Genomic DNA, 16835 nt, shown 5'->3' on the forward strand with positions numbered 1-16835 from the left:
TGTGTTCGTGTAGCCTTTTGACATAGAGAAGATTACTGAATGCAAGCGTGATGCTGAGAAACGTGAGCAACAAGAACGATTTGTAGGCCACCCAAGGACTGCTGCAAGTAGTCTTGTTTTTTCTATGTAAACATTTGGTGTAAGCAGATAAAAGGTAAGAGTGTAGGGGACTAAAAACAGGTTTTTGTTGTTATTTCTCAATGTACCCAAAGAAAGTTCTCAAAAACAGCTGTATGTATGGGATAAATCGGAAGGAAAGCCAAGCAGTTTTGACGTTGCAGGTCAGAAAAGGCTGAGAAACTCTGGTCGGGATGACCTAATAGGCTTTTCATTCTCTCACCTAACCTGACTCTGTGTATTGTGCTTTCTTCCTGATCAGTATTATCCATCCAATGTCACGTTTGTCCTTGCAGGTATTTGTCTATTGGCATTTTGCCTTTGAAACAATATTTATTATGGCCTCTTTCTTTGGATTTTCCAAACACTGACAACAGTTTAAGAAATTAAGCATACTGGGGAAATGTGTTGTAAAAATTATAAACTGCAATGTACAACAAGAAAGCTCTGTTACAAATGCAACAAACTCGTTGAGCGATATTTAGCCTAATGAGCTTAACATCTTATTTCTGGTTGGCATCTGTCAAGGCAGAAGCACGATACACAAGCACTCCTAATCACTAGCTCATTCGAAATGCAATTGCTTTTGCACCACGGGTTTGTATCTAAAGGGGAAATTATTAAGGAGAAGAATGTGTCATAAATTCTTTGTCAAGAGATGCACTAAGAAAGGTGAAGAGGGAGCTGTGTAATAGCTAACAAGGCAGTCTACAATCTTCAAACTCTTCACAATGAAACCTTCAGAAACATCAGATCCTGACATCGGCTGAACTTGTAAGTCTCATTCTTTTCATTTCCTTCCTTGATCAATTGGACATATTTCAAGAGTAAAGAAAGCTAGGAGGTGGGAGCATAATGGGCTGCACTCCTTCACGTAGTGATATTGCTAACCATCATGTGAAACATGGTGTCCTGCCAGCTGATTTGGAAAGGGAAGGTTTCTCACTTCCACTGCTGATCAAAAGTTCTTCCTCTTATGATACTGAAGAATTTTGTCAGGAAGAGACTCAAGTTAAAGATAACTTGCTCGGAAATTCATCAGATGAGGATAAAAATGTTAACTTCTGTTCCTCATTTGAGGATCCTTCACTACCTGAGCTTGACCAGGAACAAAAGGAAGTTGAAAGAACAGTATCTGAGAATGAGATAGCCATCACTGAATTAATAGAGTCTGATAAACAAAAGGCAGAGGGTAGTAAGATAAAGAATCAGGACTCTTGCACATCAGAAAAAAATAGTGCTACCTTGGAAGACAGAAATGAAAGTAGTGAAAAGCAAAACCTGAAGAAAGGGAAAAAACAAAAGAATAGTAGGCAAGGAAAACAAGGTCGTCATTTGAAAACAAAAGAGAAATCTACTCCACCTGTGGTTGAGAAGAAAGTGGATTTCCCAGATCTGCTTGTTAAGGCTCATCAAAATGCATATGCCTATCTTAATCCCAACCTTTCAAAATACGAAGTTATTTTGTGTATGGCCAACCAGGCTACTGAAACGCAGCTAATAATGCAGCAAATGGTGAGCTTTTTACTATTTCGGTTTGATGAAATCAATCATCTTTTGGAAGAAATTACCAATGACGGAGAAGATTTGCTCAAAGAAGTGGGAGGGCACCTGGCTTGGCCAGCGGGCAAAGGGAACCCAAAAGAGCAACCAGATCTCTTACAGCAGTTGCTACAATACACAGTCAACAAAATGCATGTGCTAAATGGAACTGTGGCTTCCTTGACCTCTTATGCCCTTCAGGATTCTTGTAGCTTTTTACAGTCTGCTGGTAACAACTTAGAAGAAAAACTGAAAGCAAAACATGCTTTTGACGAACGTTTGCTCAGGATAATAAAGCTTCTTGAAGCATCAGCAGTTGGGGCTACTCATGCTCAGCCTGAGGATATGCCTCTTTATTCTGAAGACAGTGGAATAGGTATAGACAGTGAATCAGTCAAAGACTTGAATTTCATTGATAAGCACGGAATGCATGCAGATTTTGATTCTTGTCTGCATGTTCATCAATCTCTAAATCAGAGCAGGACATCAGAAGAAAAACAGTGGCCATGCCGCTCGGTATTTAACACAAGCAGGTCTCACGTCTGTGCACTAGAAAAACAATTTAAGGATATTTTTTACCCACCAGCTCATACAAAGAATTTAATGCCTTCTTCTTCAGAAGTAATACTAGAAAATACAGCCACCAATCCCTATAATCAAAACATCATCAAAACTCCTTCTCTTCACCCTGTGCATTGTGGTGCCACTCATGATGATGATTGTTTCAAAGAGTGTGCATCACTGAATGCATCTTCCACTAATGAAGACAGTGACAATAGCTGCTCTGAAGAAGAAAGTGACAGCGTATCTCTGTCTGCAGCATCAGATTATAATCAGAAGATTTCCAACAAAAGGATAGATAGCCCAGAGAATGAGGAGATTATACTCAAAATGAAAGATGCGATTAGTGGAAAGATCAAATTTGTCCCAACTAAATCTGGAAAGAAGGAATGGGTGGAAGAGGACAATGGAAAAGGATCACTGCGTCCTAGAACAGCAGCAAGAAGCCAGAAGTCTCATGTGAAACAAAGAAGGTCTAGATCTGAGGAATCTCTCAAAAGTCATGGTGAGGACCCAACTCTTCTGGAACTTCAAAGAACTCAGAAGGGGCTCAGCAAAAGGTTGGAGATGTTTTACACACTTAATGGAGAAAAGGATGCATTGGTATCCCTGAACCGAAAAGAACCATATGACTTGCAGGATTTTGAGCATGTTACTCATAGGTCATCCACAAATAAACTAAAGGCATCTCTTGCTAAAAACTTCAATATATTGCCCAATCAAGAAAAAGTCCCATTGTTTAGACAGGATCAAAATGCTATTCGCCAACCACCTGATGAAAGGAAAGGTAGGAAGCATATCACAACAGCACCATGCTCAGTGGATCTCGCATCCAGAAAAGAAAACCAGCCCCCTGGGACACAGAAACTGAATCGCGTTGATTGTGCTCCACCTCGTAAATCTGTTAAGAAATTGATTGAAACCTTCAGCCCCACGGATAATCTTGCAAAGCCTTCAGGTTTAAGAACCCTGGGCCCAATAAAATGTATCAGAAAATTTGGACTTCCAAGCATTACTCCTAATCTACCACTTCCTAGAGGGCTTGTGCCTTTGAATCACAAACATAGGATTTCACCATTAGGAGAAATAAATTGCAGAGACTTCAGTTTGTCACGCTGTCGTTTGGGTTCTGCTGATTCACCCATACCAGCAAGTGGAAGTGAGGCAAATGAGGATTCAGATGAAGATGGCATGGAAAACTTGCCTCCACCACCTCCTGAGATGTTAATAGACACCTCATCTGATTCAAATGTGTCTTCAGAAGGTACAGAGAGAGAGAACAAGGATTCGGGAATTACCCCAAACACTGCCAAGAGGAATGAGTATTGCACCAATAAGAAAAGTATTCAAATTTCTGCACGAATGAAAGCTTCCCTATGTTCCATTGACTTGTTACCAAGTAAGAACCTCAGTGGTCCCAATCTCAGTGCCAACAAAGCAACAAAAAACACTGAGGGGGATGCAACAGCAAAGAAACATTCCCTTGAGCTGAATTCTAGCCATATGCCTGACTGCCATGAGGAGATCTTATTAGCATCCAGAAGGGATCAGGAAATGGAAGAAAAAACTGTAGATCTGCATAAGCAGTCCCATAAAATAATACCTCTACAAAATCTTACTGAAATACCAGAAGATAATGGAGATAATGTAGGCAGCAAAGAATGTCCTACACCATTTGCTTTCACTCAGAAAAGGAGCTCTCCTGATGCATTCAGGAAAAATGAGAATGCAACAGGTTTTATCAGACGAGTGTCTCCAGCAAGAACACCACCTGCATCACCTCCCAATGAGAAAAGACTCCCAAGCCCATCACAACTTCACAGGCACTTTAAGCAAGCCTCTTTCTCTACTACTTCTCGACAGCCTAGTCCGCCTTCTAACTCCAAGGTACCAAGCCCTCCAGCAGAAAGGAAGGTGCCTTCGCCACCTACCCAACAAAACCTATCCAGCCCTCCGATGACACGCAAACAGCAAAGCCCACCAGTTCGTCGGAAACTGTCCAGTCCACTAGCCCACCGGAAAGAAGCAACCCCACCTCCTTTCTCAGCTACCCCATCCCCACCTGCTTCCCCATCTCGATTACACAAAGCATTACAGAGCAAAATTGACTCTGGGGATGAGCAGCAACCTGCCTCCCCGAAGATTGTCAGCAATGCAGGCTCAATATTTTGTCCAGTTACAGCCTCTTTATTTGAAGCTAAACCAGTGATGCCACCCAACAGTTTCACAACAGGGACTCTTGTGAGCCATCCTGAAGCTATCCTTGCAACATTTGTACGGAGGAGCAGTGCCCAACTGGAGCACTCTGGGAACCAACAGAGGAAAGTTTCTTTCAGTGCTTCAATCCCACAGCCTTTTGTAAGGAGAAGCGCCTCTGACCGCAGGCCAGGATTACAGATTCCAGTACCATTGTTTGCTGCATCTGGAAGTGAACCCGTGCTTAGTCAAATAAGGTAATAAGTGTTCTTTTGAAGTTTTTTACTTTACATTGAGATATATAAACTTGAAGCTGTGTTGCTTTGTAGAAGGAGAAAGCTACTTTTTTGGACAAAATCTCTCAAGAATCCCACAAGCAGCATAGTGATGGGCCATGTTGTCTGTAGTCTAAAAAAGTAACTTCTCCCATTTTTGCACTTTCACACCATTATCCCAGCTTCAAGAACTTCTAAGAGGAGTATTCTTATGAATGAGGGAATTTGAGTTAGACATTTTTAAAAAATTATTTTCTTTGACTACTACTACTAGAATTCCCGGCAGACATGGCCACACCTCTGTGGTCATGTGATTCTGGGAGTTGTGGTCCAAAAATTAATTTTGTAAAGCTGTGCTATTAGGGCACCTCAGGACACACTTGAGTGCTGCAGCTGCAGATTGATATGCTTCATGTCTCTGAGGTGACGGCCCATGCCACAAGTGGAAAATCAGTCGAGTGAGTACTAGCACCAAGCCATGCTGCCTATGTAGACTGGCTTTCTTCATAGCATTAAATGAAAAATCAGTGGTTAGTGTGGGTGTGGGGAAAACATCAGCTTCCAAGACCCTTCTCACCTGTGAAGCTGCCTAGCTGGCCTTAAGGCTTAGGTATCCCATTTCACAAAGTGATAGTTAAGCTAGAAATGTTTCTGAACATGTTGCAGGAAAGATGGGATGCTTACATAATAAATACATAATCATAAAAAGAGCCAGCACGCTTACTTCTTTGGGGCACTTAGTTCCTCTGCATCAGGTCAAAACTTTTCTGTTTGCCTGAGTGGTTTCAACCAGCTTCATCCCCACAGATCTGCTTTGAAGTTTTATCAATGTGCTGCCTTGTAGTTTTAAACAAAGGGTGGAGAACTGTGCTGCATTGTCTCTGTTGCATTGTTTTGTTATTACGGTACAATGACCTGGAACCCACTGGTGAGCTATGGTCCAAAAAACATCTACCATTTCCGCATTAATTTGTCACATTGATATCCCAAAAGAGCAGCTTAGACATAAAAAAAACAGAAAAATAAATTAAAATGAGAAAGCTTAGTTTTCCTGTTTTTCAGTGATCTGTGGCAAGCTGATCCATGTGGATATTCCCCTAATTTTAATGTATGTACTATAGCAGCACCTTGAAAAGTTGCTTCTTAAGAAAAATGAATGCAATAACATGTTGAAAACATCCATAACTGACTGCACAACGATGGTCTGGTACCTAGAGTATTCTCCTACCATGGCTTGGTTATGGATGGCTTCTGCATGTCATTATATTCATCCTTTTTAAAAGTAACTTTCCATGTTAGCATTTACTCCTGTGGCAACTTCTCACTTCACGAGTTAAAACATTGTGTATACCAACAGTTACTGGGATTATGAGCTTATACAACTACCTCATGAAGACCTATGAACTATGAGAAACAGGGACTATCTGTTTGATTTGAACATGTGCCCTAGAGTTTCCGCTTCCTTCATTTGGCATTTTAGTAAAACTCTAGTAAGGATGACTTTAGCATCCTAACTGCAGTGTGGGAAGTGACTGTGAAAATCAAGGGCCTATTTTTACATACAGGATCTGGGGATTTTTTATTTGTTAAGCTGAGACATAATAGAATAAAAAAAACATGGTCAGGTGGACCAGATGGGCGGGATACAAATCAAATCAAATCAAATAAATAAATAAATTATTTCAGCCATTCCCTACAAAATGCTGAGGAGAATTTTACCACACTGTGTCAGAAATGGTGTTTCCCTTTGCTCTTAGTTCTTTAACTAGCCCTGATAAACAGTTAACAGTATTTGCTCAGTACCCCTCAGAACCTGAAGAATAAGAAACAAAATTCATAACAATCATTTTTGTATCTTTTCCTTCATCATCCTCTGCTAATACTGCAACATGAATGAGGTGATATTGCCTCATAATGAGTCTCCTATCCCAGCAATTGGCAGCTATTCAGTGTGAGTGAGGGCAATTTTTATGCAGGTTTGGGTTTGTTTGTTTACTTTTTCATTTTACCCCTGTTACCAGAGAAAGAGACAGATGAAATAAAAGACTATAATAGCAGCTACACTTGTCCTTCAACATCGAGTTAAGCCTTCACCCAGAATCTGGTCACTCAATAGCATCAACTTAAAATACTGAACAGAGAGAGCAGTCCTGTTATTTCCCCATTTAAGAGAGCGAGAGAGTAGTCGAGAGCTTACCATCCTTTGTTTCGGGTTGGTTTTTGCTTTTCAGTCTTTTCAACCTTGGATTCAGGCTTTCAGTGTGTAAACAAATAAGATACTCAAGCAAGCGTAGTGGTGGTGGGGCAGCGGCTATTATCCCAGAATAACTGGTTGTGTAAGCAGGCTCCATATCAATTTTCTATGAAACATGTGCTCTTCCTTCTGACTTTACTGTCTCAAGAGAGAAACGTGTCACTGGCCCCAATTAGAGTTGGAGTGTTTGTCCCAGCCTTGCTAAAACCCTGGGGAATTTGCTTTTAGTGTTTTAAATTGTGGGGACTTGCAGCCATCTGGTCCTAGAAGGAGGGAGGGAGGTGTACTGAAGATATTTGCTCTTTTGAGCCTGGTCTTTGGCCAGGAATCAGCCTCGAGGGGGATGCATTTTCACAGCACTCTGTCCATATAAATCCCTTTAATCCATAATAGGATTTGTGTGCGGGTGGGTGTAATAGGGAAAAAAAGTTAATTTTAGTCCAGTGATAAATATCAGATTAAAGGCCTTCCTGAGGGGAACAGCTGACATAATATTTTGTGTGACTCAAGGCCATGGACTCTGTCTGATGACTTGGACCAAAAGAAGAGTCTCAGATATGAATCCTTCCAATGCTGGAGTAGATTTCTGTTGGGTCATGACTGCATCAATATTATCGTTGTTGGTTGTTGTAGGGTTTTTTGGGCTGTTTTGCTGTGTTCTGGAGGTTTTTCTTCCTAATGTTTCGCCAGTCTCTGTGGTCGGCGTCTTCAGAGGACAGGAGTTAGAACTCTGTCTGTGTTCTGTATTATTGTTGTTGTTACTGTTTCTGCTTAAATCTGTAAGCACTTGTATGGGAATAAACTCCTGTACTCACCAGGACTTACTTTGACTCCCTCTATGATATATTCTGTCGAGGCTGTACTTTCACATTAATGATACCTTGATAAAATTGATTCTTGGTGTCAGCACTTTGAATTGGTACAAAAGAGCACTTCAGTGAATACCCACACTTCACTGTAACCAGATATAAATATAGCTAGTATTTGTGTATCATTTCTGATCTGCAGAAGTCTGCTTTGCAGTCTTCCTGGTCTTTACTCTCAAGCTGGAAGGAAGCAAATATACTTTCCCTGAAGATACAGATCTCTTTGAAGAGAAAGATGATTAGCAGGTGTAAGTGGGGCTGTGTATATTATGATTTTGACATCGATTTAACATCTATATGAGGCCGCTGGGTGGGGTCATCAGGGGGTGTGGAGCCCGATGTCATCAGTACGCTGATGACACCCAGCTCTACATCTCCTTTCCACCTACTGCAGGAGATGCCGTTCTGTCCCTTCAGCGCTGCCTGGGGACCGTACTGCAATGGATGCAGGAGAACGGGCTGAGGCTGAACCCGGACAAGACGGAAGTACTAAGGGTGGGCGCTCCCACAGTCGGGGCCTTGGGAAACTCGCTCTCCTTTGGGGGGGTGACCCTCCCTGCTAAGGATGGGGTTCGCAGCCTGGGGATCCATCTGGTCCCGGTGCTCACTATGGAATCCCAGGTGGCGTCCGTGGTACGAACCACCTTTTACCATCTTAGGCGGATAGCCCAGCTGCGACCCTATCTCGATGTTGGGGCGCTCACTACCTTGGTGCATGCGCTCGTAATCTCAAGATTAGACCACTGTAATGCGCTTTACGTGGGGCTGCCTTTGAGGTTGCTGCGGAGACTGCAGAATGGTGTCTCCGCAGTGGTGCAGAATGCGGCGGCCAGACTTCTTAGTGGGGTGAAAAAATACCAACACATTTCCCCCACTCTGGCCCCATTGCATTGGCTGCCCATCCATTTCCGCATCAACTTCAAAGTGTTGATGCTTACTTATAAAGCCCTAAACGGTTTAGGGCCTCGATACTTGGCGGAACACCTTCTCCCACCAAGATCTACCCGTGTCACCCGCACGAGTCAGGAGGTGAGGCCGAGGAGCCTAACGCCGAGGGAGGCTCAGAGGGAGAAGACAAGAAATCGGGCCTTCTTGGCGGTGGCTCCTCGCCTCTGGAATAACTTACCCCCTGATATTCGCGCGGCTCCCTCGCTGGGTATTTTCAAAAATCAACTAAAAACACTGATGTTTCGGCAGGCCTTCCCCCTCAATCAACTCCTGATCTTTCCTTCCTCTCCTTTCCCCTTGTGTCTGTTCTAGTTGTTGAAAGTTGAAAGTTTTTCTTTATATGATATTGTTTTATCTACATTGTGGTATTTTTTGGTTGTAAGCCACCTAGAGTGGTCTTAACCGACTAGATAGGCGGGATATAAATAAATAAATAAATAAATAAATAAACAAACAAACAAACAAACAAACAAACAAACAAACATGTTCAGAGAAATAGGAGAATTCATTAGTAGATATACAATTTACTGTGCTAAAATCTCAGTTTTCATGATGGTGATAGAACTTTTGAGACTATGAGCAACACCAGGTGAATCCTTTAAGGTAAAACAATGGTTGGCAGTTTTTCAAGTGTTGCTCATAGTATTGCTGCTCTGTATGGCTTCCTGGCCTTTCACATGCTGGTAGAATATAGAAAAAATCAGAATCTATTATGCACGCTGGCTTATGCTTCACATCAGAGTGAGCAAGACTGGAATTTCCAGATAGATCTCTGGATGCTTTTACAACTTCATCAGTTTAACAATAACAGGTAGAATTATAAGTTTGTTGGGTTTTTTTTTTTAAAAAAAAACTATGCCATAAGTACTATAGTGCTAATTGCTTCCCTCTTAGTCTGAATCTGCCTTATTTTTGAAGTATGAATATAAATTTGCTTCCTTGAACAGTCATGGAAAAGTTTTTTGGACCAAAGCTTCCAGAATCTCCTACATAACATGGCCTGTGTGTTTCTTAGCTCTGATCCTGATCTTTTTGTAGCTTTGTTGGTTTGTCTTAGTAATTGGTCTATCCTTTGTACAAAGTTTGGGAGCGCTTGAGCTAATAGTTCTTCATCTCCAGATGATTATGGAGTATCGTTTTGGTGTGAAGAAACTGCAGTTAATAACAACACAGGAACTAGACTGCATGGTAATAAACACTTAAGACTTTTCAAAATGGGTGTTGCTGGTGTTCTTGCATTCATGCGTGTTTGCCAAAAGGTCACATTGCATTAAACATCTCTCTTTTAAACACCTTCTCTCTTTCCAGCACAGAAGATAGCTATCGACTAACAGGGGACAGTTGGAACAGGACAGGCTTCCCTGATGGCAAAGGAGCAGGCAAATCATTTTCTTATCCTGAACTCTATGTTGTTGGACAAGGACTCCATAAAGACTGAGTAGAGGTGATAAGGTTGGAAGATGGATGCTGTCATCCAAGTCTTACTACCATCCAAGACTTAGAGTCCTGCTATGTGTTGTCTGAAGCTATATGTTTTTGCTGTACCAATCATGCCAGGCATGATTGGATACTGAGTAGAAATGAATTTTGACCTAGGAAAGGAATGCAGACCTGAACCTCCCTGTGCTCAAAGAAATTAAGATTGTATAGCTGTCCACTTCTAAAAGACCAGCATTTGCAATCCAGAATAGCATAAACTAAAGGCAGCATGTGAACTGCAAGAAAGCACCTTTAGCAAATATTTGCTGTAGAATCAAAGAAATAGGGCTATATGTCCCTAGGGGAAGACCAGAAAAACAAACCTTTCAAGGCATCGCATCCAAAGCCGCATCATCTGCTACTCTACACAGTGATCAGTAGTAAAGTAGTACATCTGTATGCACACAAGCAGTGACAGGAAATGCATGGCCATGCAGAGGTTGTTAGATTACAGCACCTCAGCATCCCTTCTTACTGGCTGTGCTAGCCAGGACTGATGTCAACAATATGCGGATGTTCCCTGGACCAAAGTATTTGAGCCTGTTGGAATGATCCTTTGCTTTAAAGGAAGGATCCTCTACCAAAAGTTTGGAAAACCAAACCAAATCTACTTTTGTAAGACTGAGATCTTTGGATATATTTATGCTAGCACATGTCTCATTCATTCATGTAGAGAAAAAAACAAGTACATGATGGATCATTCCGTCCACAGCAGTAATAGTGGACCAGACACAGAGTGCATATTGTTCCCAGCATCATCAACAGCTCCTGTCTCCAAATGGGATAAAGCACAATGACATGGTATATAGGCAGATGTGTTCACACATGCCTTAGAATAATAAATCCAGAAGAGAACTCACCCTTGGTGGCTACTCCATCTTTGGCTCTTGCAGACATACTATAAAAGCTAGCTGGCACCTCAGTGTGTTGTAACTGCTTATGAATTATAGTTTCACAGTGTTCTTGTTACAAGCTCAGTCACACACGAGGGGATTAGAATCAAAAAGCCAATACAAGATAACATTGATTAAGTTTAACATCTGTTGCATAAAATTCTTTTTAGAAGGACTGTTTTTTCAGAAGGTATAACCTTAGCCACCATGTAATCTCACTGTTTCTGTGTCTCAGAGCATAAAGCTTCATTTTACTTACAGCAAATGTGTCATATATGATCAGGCCTCTTTTTTTAAGCAGCACTAAAAATTTGCATATTTCTTGGAATGCGCTTAGAGAATAATCAAACATATCATCTGTTAATGTGCAATTGATTGACAATGTGATTCTGTAGAGAAGAAATTTCCCTTGCTGCATTGCCATTATTTTCAAAAATTATTATAGCAGCCTTCACCAACTGGGTGTATTGGACTACATGTGTCCATGTGTATTGGACTACAACTCTCATAACCCACAACTACTGGGGCCATACTAGCTGGGCACTATGGGTGTTGTAGTCCAACAAATACAAAGGGTTCTGGGTTGAGGAACACTGACATATCTAAACAATAAGGATAACTCGAGTGTGTAGATAGATCAAATATTTTGAGAGTAAAATTATGTGCAGTATGTTCATGTATTCCCCCTTTCTGATACCAATCCGATATATATATATATTTGTTGCTGTTTTAAGTCTATAACCTGATGTTAACAGTTATTGTTCTAATTTATTTCTCATAGAGATTGGGTGTCATCATGTTTGTTGGGTTATAATTTGGATGTTGCAGCTCTAAACAATAATGCTATGTTGTATCAAGACCAAACATTATTTTACAATGTATTCATAACTTTCTATATTTTTGTACATACTGTATTGCTTTCTTTCTGCTCCAGATTTGTACATTTATGAATATGAATCACTTGGTTTGTATTCAGAAATTATATTTGTTTGTTTTTTTTAATCTGCTGTGGGAAGTCTTATACTGGAGTAAATTCTCTCTTTTCTAAGCTTCAAAGTCTTAGATACATTTGTTTTCATAGTGCTCCTACGAGGGAATCAAAACAGAAAATATCCCACATGGTCATGTTCCAAAATACTGTACGTAAACACACACACCCAAAAATATATATCAGCCATCATATATGAGTCCCCACCAGAATAATTGGATAAAAGATTGTCTGCCATTTATAGGTGTTCTCATACTCTCACATAAAGACTGAAGTGGAGGGAGGACATGAATGCACCAATGAGACTCCCCCCCCCCCAATTAAGGTGTTTATTGTAGATTCAACTTCCTTTGTGGCGTAGTTTTCAATTTGTAACTCTTCCTGTGGTTTCTCATTATTTTTCTATATTTCTCATATCCTAAAATGCATTAAGGAGGGCAAGATGAAAGAGTTGTGCTAGCATTTTAATAAGTAGCACTGTGAGCCCTTTTTGGAATCCTCTGTGGAATTTGCACAACTTACCTTTTTGAGCTTCTAGAAGGGTTTGACAAAGATGAAGACTGGAAGAAGAGCAAGTCATAACATTGTCCTGTGGTGCTTGTTTGGAAGCATTTTTGATAAACAGAGCTGTAGTCTGCAAAAGCATACGGCCAGTTCATCTTTAAGGTTCTACAACACTTTAAAAAAAACATAGGCTAAGAGACTCAGACAGCCATCCACTCCCCCCGATAGTTACAATCGCATAACGAGAGCCTGTCCAATGTATTCCCATAGAATACTGGAAAATTTGTGAATGCTTCAGAACTAGCTGAGGGGTTTGCCTTATAACTGAATTCTGAGATACTAAATCAAGGTGTCCATTACATCAAGCATATGAGTAAAACATATGACTAAAGCATCTGATTGTCACAGCTGGAGCTTTTCACACCTCCTATAATTTGGAAATTGGCATGTCCTCTGGTCATAAAATGTTGACTTTGTTTGAAAGACTAGTTTCTCAGACACAAAGGTCTGATAGCACAACCTCTGAAACGATAGGATGACTTCAGCTACAATGATGTTAGTATATCTGTAATGTATAGTTTAAACTGCTTGTTCCAACTTTTTCCAATTGTTAAGAAGCTATGTTATCCAGTTCAAAGTATACATTGGTGAACTGAAGCAAAATCAGGCAATCCAGATTCATTTTAATTTTTATGTGTGTGCGTGTTTGAACTGCCTTTCAACAACATGTTCTTGAATGCACAACGATACTGCAGCAGATATGGTCTCCCCAACCTCTTAAGAGTTAAACCTAGAGCACGATGAGCACATCCACTCTGCAGGGCTAACTGGCTTTGTTTACCTGCATAGTAACCTAGCTGACTGCTTAATGCACAGTAACGTTGCTCCTATGCCTCTCATCATATTTCACTACCTTGCAGGAAAGTTCAAGCAGTGTCACTTTTCTTGCCACGTATCCTCCCGCCAGAATTGAATACACACTCTGCATAGCCAAGAAAGCAACAACTTTATGCAACCTTTAATTTGCAGTCCTGTACCAAAAGGAAAGGATGTGGGGAGCTTTAACGGCATCACCAAAAATATGCACACCTTAAAAACAGCACAGACTACAAGAAATCTCAATTATTAGAATTCAAATCAGCCCAAGGGTTTTTGCCCTCTATACGTCTGCTCTCTGCCCTCTCTGCAGTCAAATATGCAAAGGGCAGAAAAGCAAGATGGAGAGAATGCTAGTGACAAACATAATACATAAATTCAACCACGGTGTCCTGTTGGAAGGAGAGCAAAAATCCAGTATTTCTAAAAATGCTGCAGAAAAAGATATTTATGGGCCACAGAAAATATCATGCTTGGACTCATTTAATTTTTCTACAAGTTTCTCCACCAGCTTCTATAAAAAGCAACTGGTTGGCCTGCCGTTGAAAACCCATTTTCTTCTGGAGCAGGGAACAGAACAGTTGAGGGAATAATATTCCACACCAAAAGCATTGGTGAAGGGATTAAAAATAAAGTTCTGCCTGCCGTAGCTATTTTTTATAAGCAGAAAGCTGGGGCTATTAGGGGAAATGTGTGTGACTAACTCTCAGTGGTACAACAAATGCTGCATTTATCAAAAATCGAAATTTTCAGATACAGTAGTCTGTTCTTTCTTTGAATTTGAGTATCCAAAACAGAAGGTTGTCTGTGCATTTAGCAACAGGTGGAGAAGGATTCTTTTGATCTATTTATTATCGACTCATTCTTAAAAGGCTGTTGAGCTCAGAAGTAATCATGGATGGAACTGAGCTGGTAGTTCTTTTTCTTTTCTATTCATACCTTTCTGTGGCAATTGAATGGGCTTTGTTGTACCAACCTAACAGCAAAAACAGCCAACAGTTGAGCCATTTTACATTTTATTTACATTCCTGAGGTATAAATACAGTATAATTCAAGTATACTGGCAGTGAAATGCAGGAATCGAGGGAATTTCTCTTACATATTTATGCACATGGGATTCAGGGAGGGGGGATATTGGGGGCTCTTCCAGATGGGACATTTGTATCCCTTTAATTTCCCTACGAGGATTCACAGTGTGGGGTAGTGGATAGAACAGAGTTTGAATACCCACTTGACCATGGGAACTCACTGGAGGAGTGGAATTGGTAAAACCTCTCCTTAAATATCTCACATACCTTGAAAGCCCTATTAGGGTCACTATAAGTCAGTTCTGACTTGACAACATAGCACACACACAATTTCTCTATCATAACAAAAATTATCCAAACATCCAATGTTTCTCCTAAAAATTATGTTTTTATGAATTTCCACATCTTTTTGTGGGAATTCATAAAAACAAATCCCAAATCCCTTGGTTTCTTTTCTCTCTCTCTTGGGAGCAGAATGCAAACACATTGTGTTTCTCATGCAGCAAAATCTAGAATATCCTACCCTGAAACTGAAACTGTTGGAGGTTTGAGTAGGATGAGGCCACCTGAATCCTCCCTTTCCACTCCCCCTCCCTCATCTTGGTTGCAGTATGACTTCCTCCCCTGGTTGCTTTGGGTTTTGTCATGTTTTTCCCCTGTACCACCCTTTGTGGCTTCTGCTTTTTAATGCATTTTATTGGTGTTTTGCGTTGCTTTTTGTGATCTCGGAGCAAGAAGCAGCTAATGATGAGCAGCAATGCAGAAATCGAGATGAAGGAAGGGCATGAAAGAGGGTGGAAGTAATTTTTTTAAAATTCAAAAATATGTCAGCAATAGGAACGGATGCAGCCCAAGGGAAGAGGAAGTGAAGTGAGGGCAAGGGTGGGAGGGATACTAGGTGGCAGAGGAAGGGGGAAGCAGGAGGGAAGGAGCAAAGCATTTGGCTAAAGAAAGAACAAAATATATGTATTGATGCATGTATGATCTGTCTTTCTGTCTCAAAGCATTTTTATGCTACATTTTATTTTTAAAAACCTGAAGCTGTTCATAACAAAAAATAGAACGATAAAAGAGTAAAGCCAGTGGCTAAAATGAAAAAAGCATTAAAAGCAATCAAACCCCTGAATTAACAGGTAGTAGCTGAATATATATAGTGAAATGTGAAACTTATACATAAGGCAGAAAAGAGTACATAGAATGATTTTGGATTTGATATGGCAATAGGTATAGATTGGATATTAGTATGCTATGATTTCCCCTCTCCCTCACAAATCCCCTTCCCTCACAAACCCTAACCCCCATGTCCCTATGTCACCCTTTATGTAAAAAATAAAATAAAATTATAAAAAAAAGCAATCAAACCCATTAAACACAATTTATTAAAAACTAGGGTAACTTAAGTGGCAAGAGGAAAATAGTATGGAAAATGCTGGGTAAACACATAGACCGTTAATGGAAGCATCCAGCACTGGGAATCTGCCAAATCTCAATGGGGAGATTATTTCACAGGGTAGGGGCCACAACAGGGAAAGCCCTCTTCTGTACTTCAGTGGGAAAAGCTTCTTTAGCAGTAAGCAGAGTTCCTTCCTAGAACATAAAGACTGCGGTGGTCTTCCTAGGAGTAGACCACCCCAGGGTCTCAAATATCCTGATCCTGAGCAATGTAGAGATTTATAAGTGAAATAACAGATTTGTGTGACATTTTTGGTCAGCATTCAACTAAAGAAATAAGAGCAGCAAGTGATTCACCCTGTGAATCAAAGAATGCACCTCCATTTTATAGGCCTACCCTCAGGTCAAAGTGTAATTTTCAGGAACGGTCTCTGAGGCTTTTTTGTGATCACAAGTTGAAGGACAGTATGTGTGTGTATACATGTTTGCACAAACCTTGTTTCTTTAGCAAATTGCCTTGCCGTAGTTTGTGACAATGGAATCCCAAACTGACGCCCTTGCAGTTTGCTCCCAATGCTTTATAAATTACATTTTGCCAGAACAGAGTGTCTTTCCAGAAGCATCCTAGTTTAAAAAAACATGGTAGCCCCCACGCCTTGAAGCCCCTTCCACCTTATTTTACAGAGGCATCATTTTGGCACACATGGAAGATTTCAGGGACATCAATCTGGTGCTCTTTGTACTGGTTTTAGTAGCCCCTGTGTTCCATTCCTTTTTGTTGGAGTTCAGAAGGGAGAAAGAGTATACAGCAGACATAAACACATAAGATTTGTGATTAGAAGGTAATGAAACTTTAAAAATGATTGATTTAAAAACATCATTGTCTGCATTCTCCTGACAGGAGAAACAAAGGATA

The 16835-nt window shown here is 40.6% G+C and overlaps 2 protein-coding genes across 3 annotated transcripts in view; one reads left to right on the plus strand and one right to left on the minus strand.

Annotated features, from left to right (window-relative positions):
* Window positions 1-6968, minus strand: part of CLIP4 (CAP-Gly domain containing linker protein family member 4) — a 66006-nt gene extending 59038 nt beyond the window's left edge. The window contains exon 1 of the mRNA XM_020793125.3: window positions 6889-6968. The gene's annotated coding sequence lies outside the window, so the exon portion shown is untranslated. The remainder of the gene's footprint in view (window positions 1-6888) is intronic.
* Window positions 804-12181, plus strand: PCARE (photoreceptor cilium actin regulator). Of its 2 annotated transcripts, none has more exons than XR_012084051.2 (2): window positions 804-891; window positions 10068-10142. XR_012084051.2 is itself a non-coding variant. In XM_072991179.2 (2 exons), the coding sequence occupies exons 1-2, from the start codon at window positions 973-975 to the stop codon at window positions 10195-10197; spliced, it is 3831 nt and encodes a 1276-aa protein (XP_072847280.2). In that variant the 5' UTR covers window positions 898-972; the 3' UTR covers window positions 10198-12181. The 2 variants fall into 2 exon arrangements, 1 of the variants encoding a protein (XP_072847280.2); XM_072991179.2 differs by lacking the exon at window positions 804-891 and adding an exon at window positions 898-4673 and having other exon boundaries at window positions 10068-12181.
* Window positions 12182-16835: the final 4654 nt, after the last annotated feature.

This window comes from Pogona vitticeps, chromosome 1 (assembly GCF_051106095.1).
Source record: "Pogona vitticeps strain Pit_001003342236 chromosome 1, PviZW2.1, whole genome shotgun sequence".
In the NCBI taxonomy this organism is placed as follows: Eukaryota; Metazoa; Chordata; class Lepidosauria; order Squamata; family Agamidae; genus Pogona; species Pogona vitticeps.

What these genes read in the sequence shown, in the direction of transcription:
- PCARE (XM_072991179.2), top strand. Translation starts at nt 973, where the DNA reads ATGGGCTGCACTCCTTCACGTAGTGATATTGCTAACCATCATGTGAAA. An exon ending in CCCGTGCTTAGTCAAATAAG is followed by an intron (nt 4,674 to 10,067) that starts GTAATAAGTGTT and finishes CTCTCTTTCCAG; the next exon opens with CACAGAAGATAGCTATCGAC.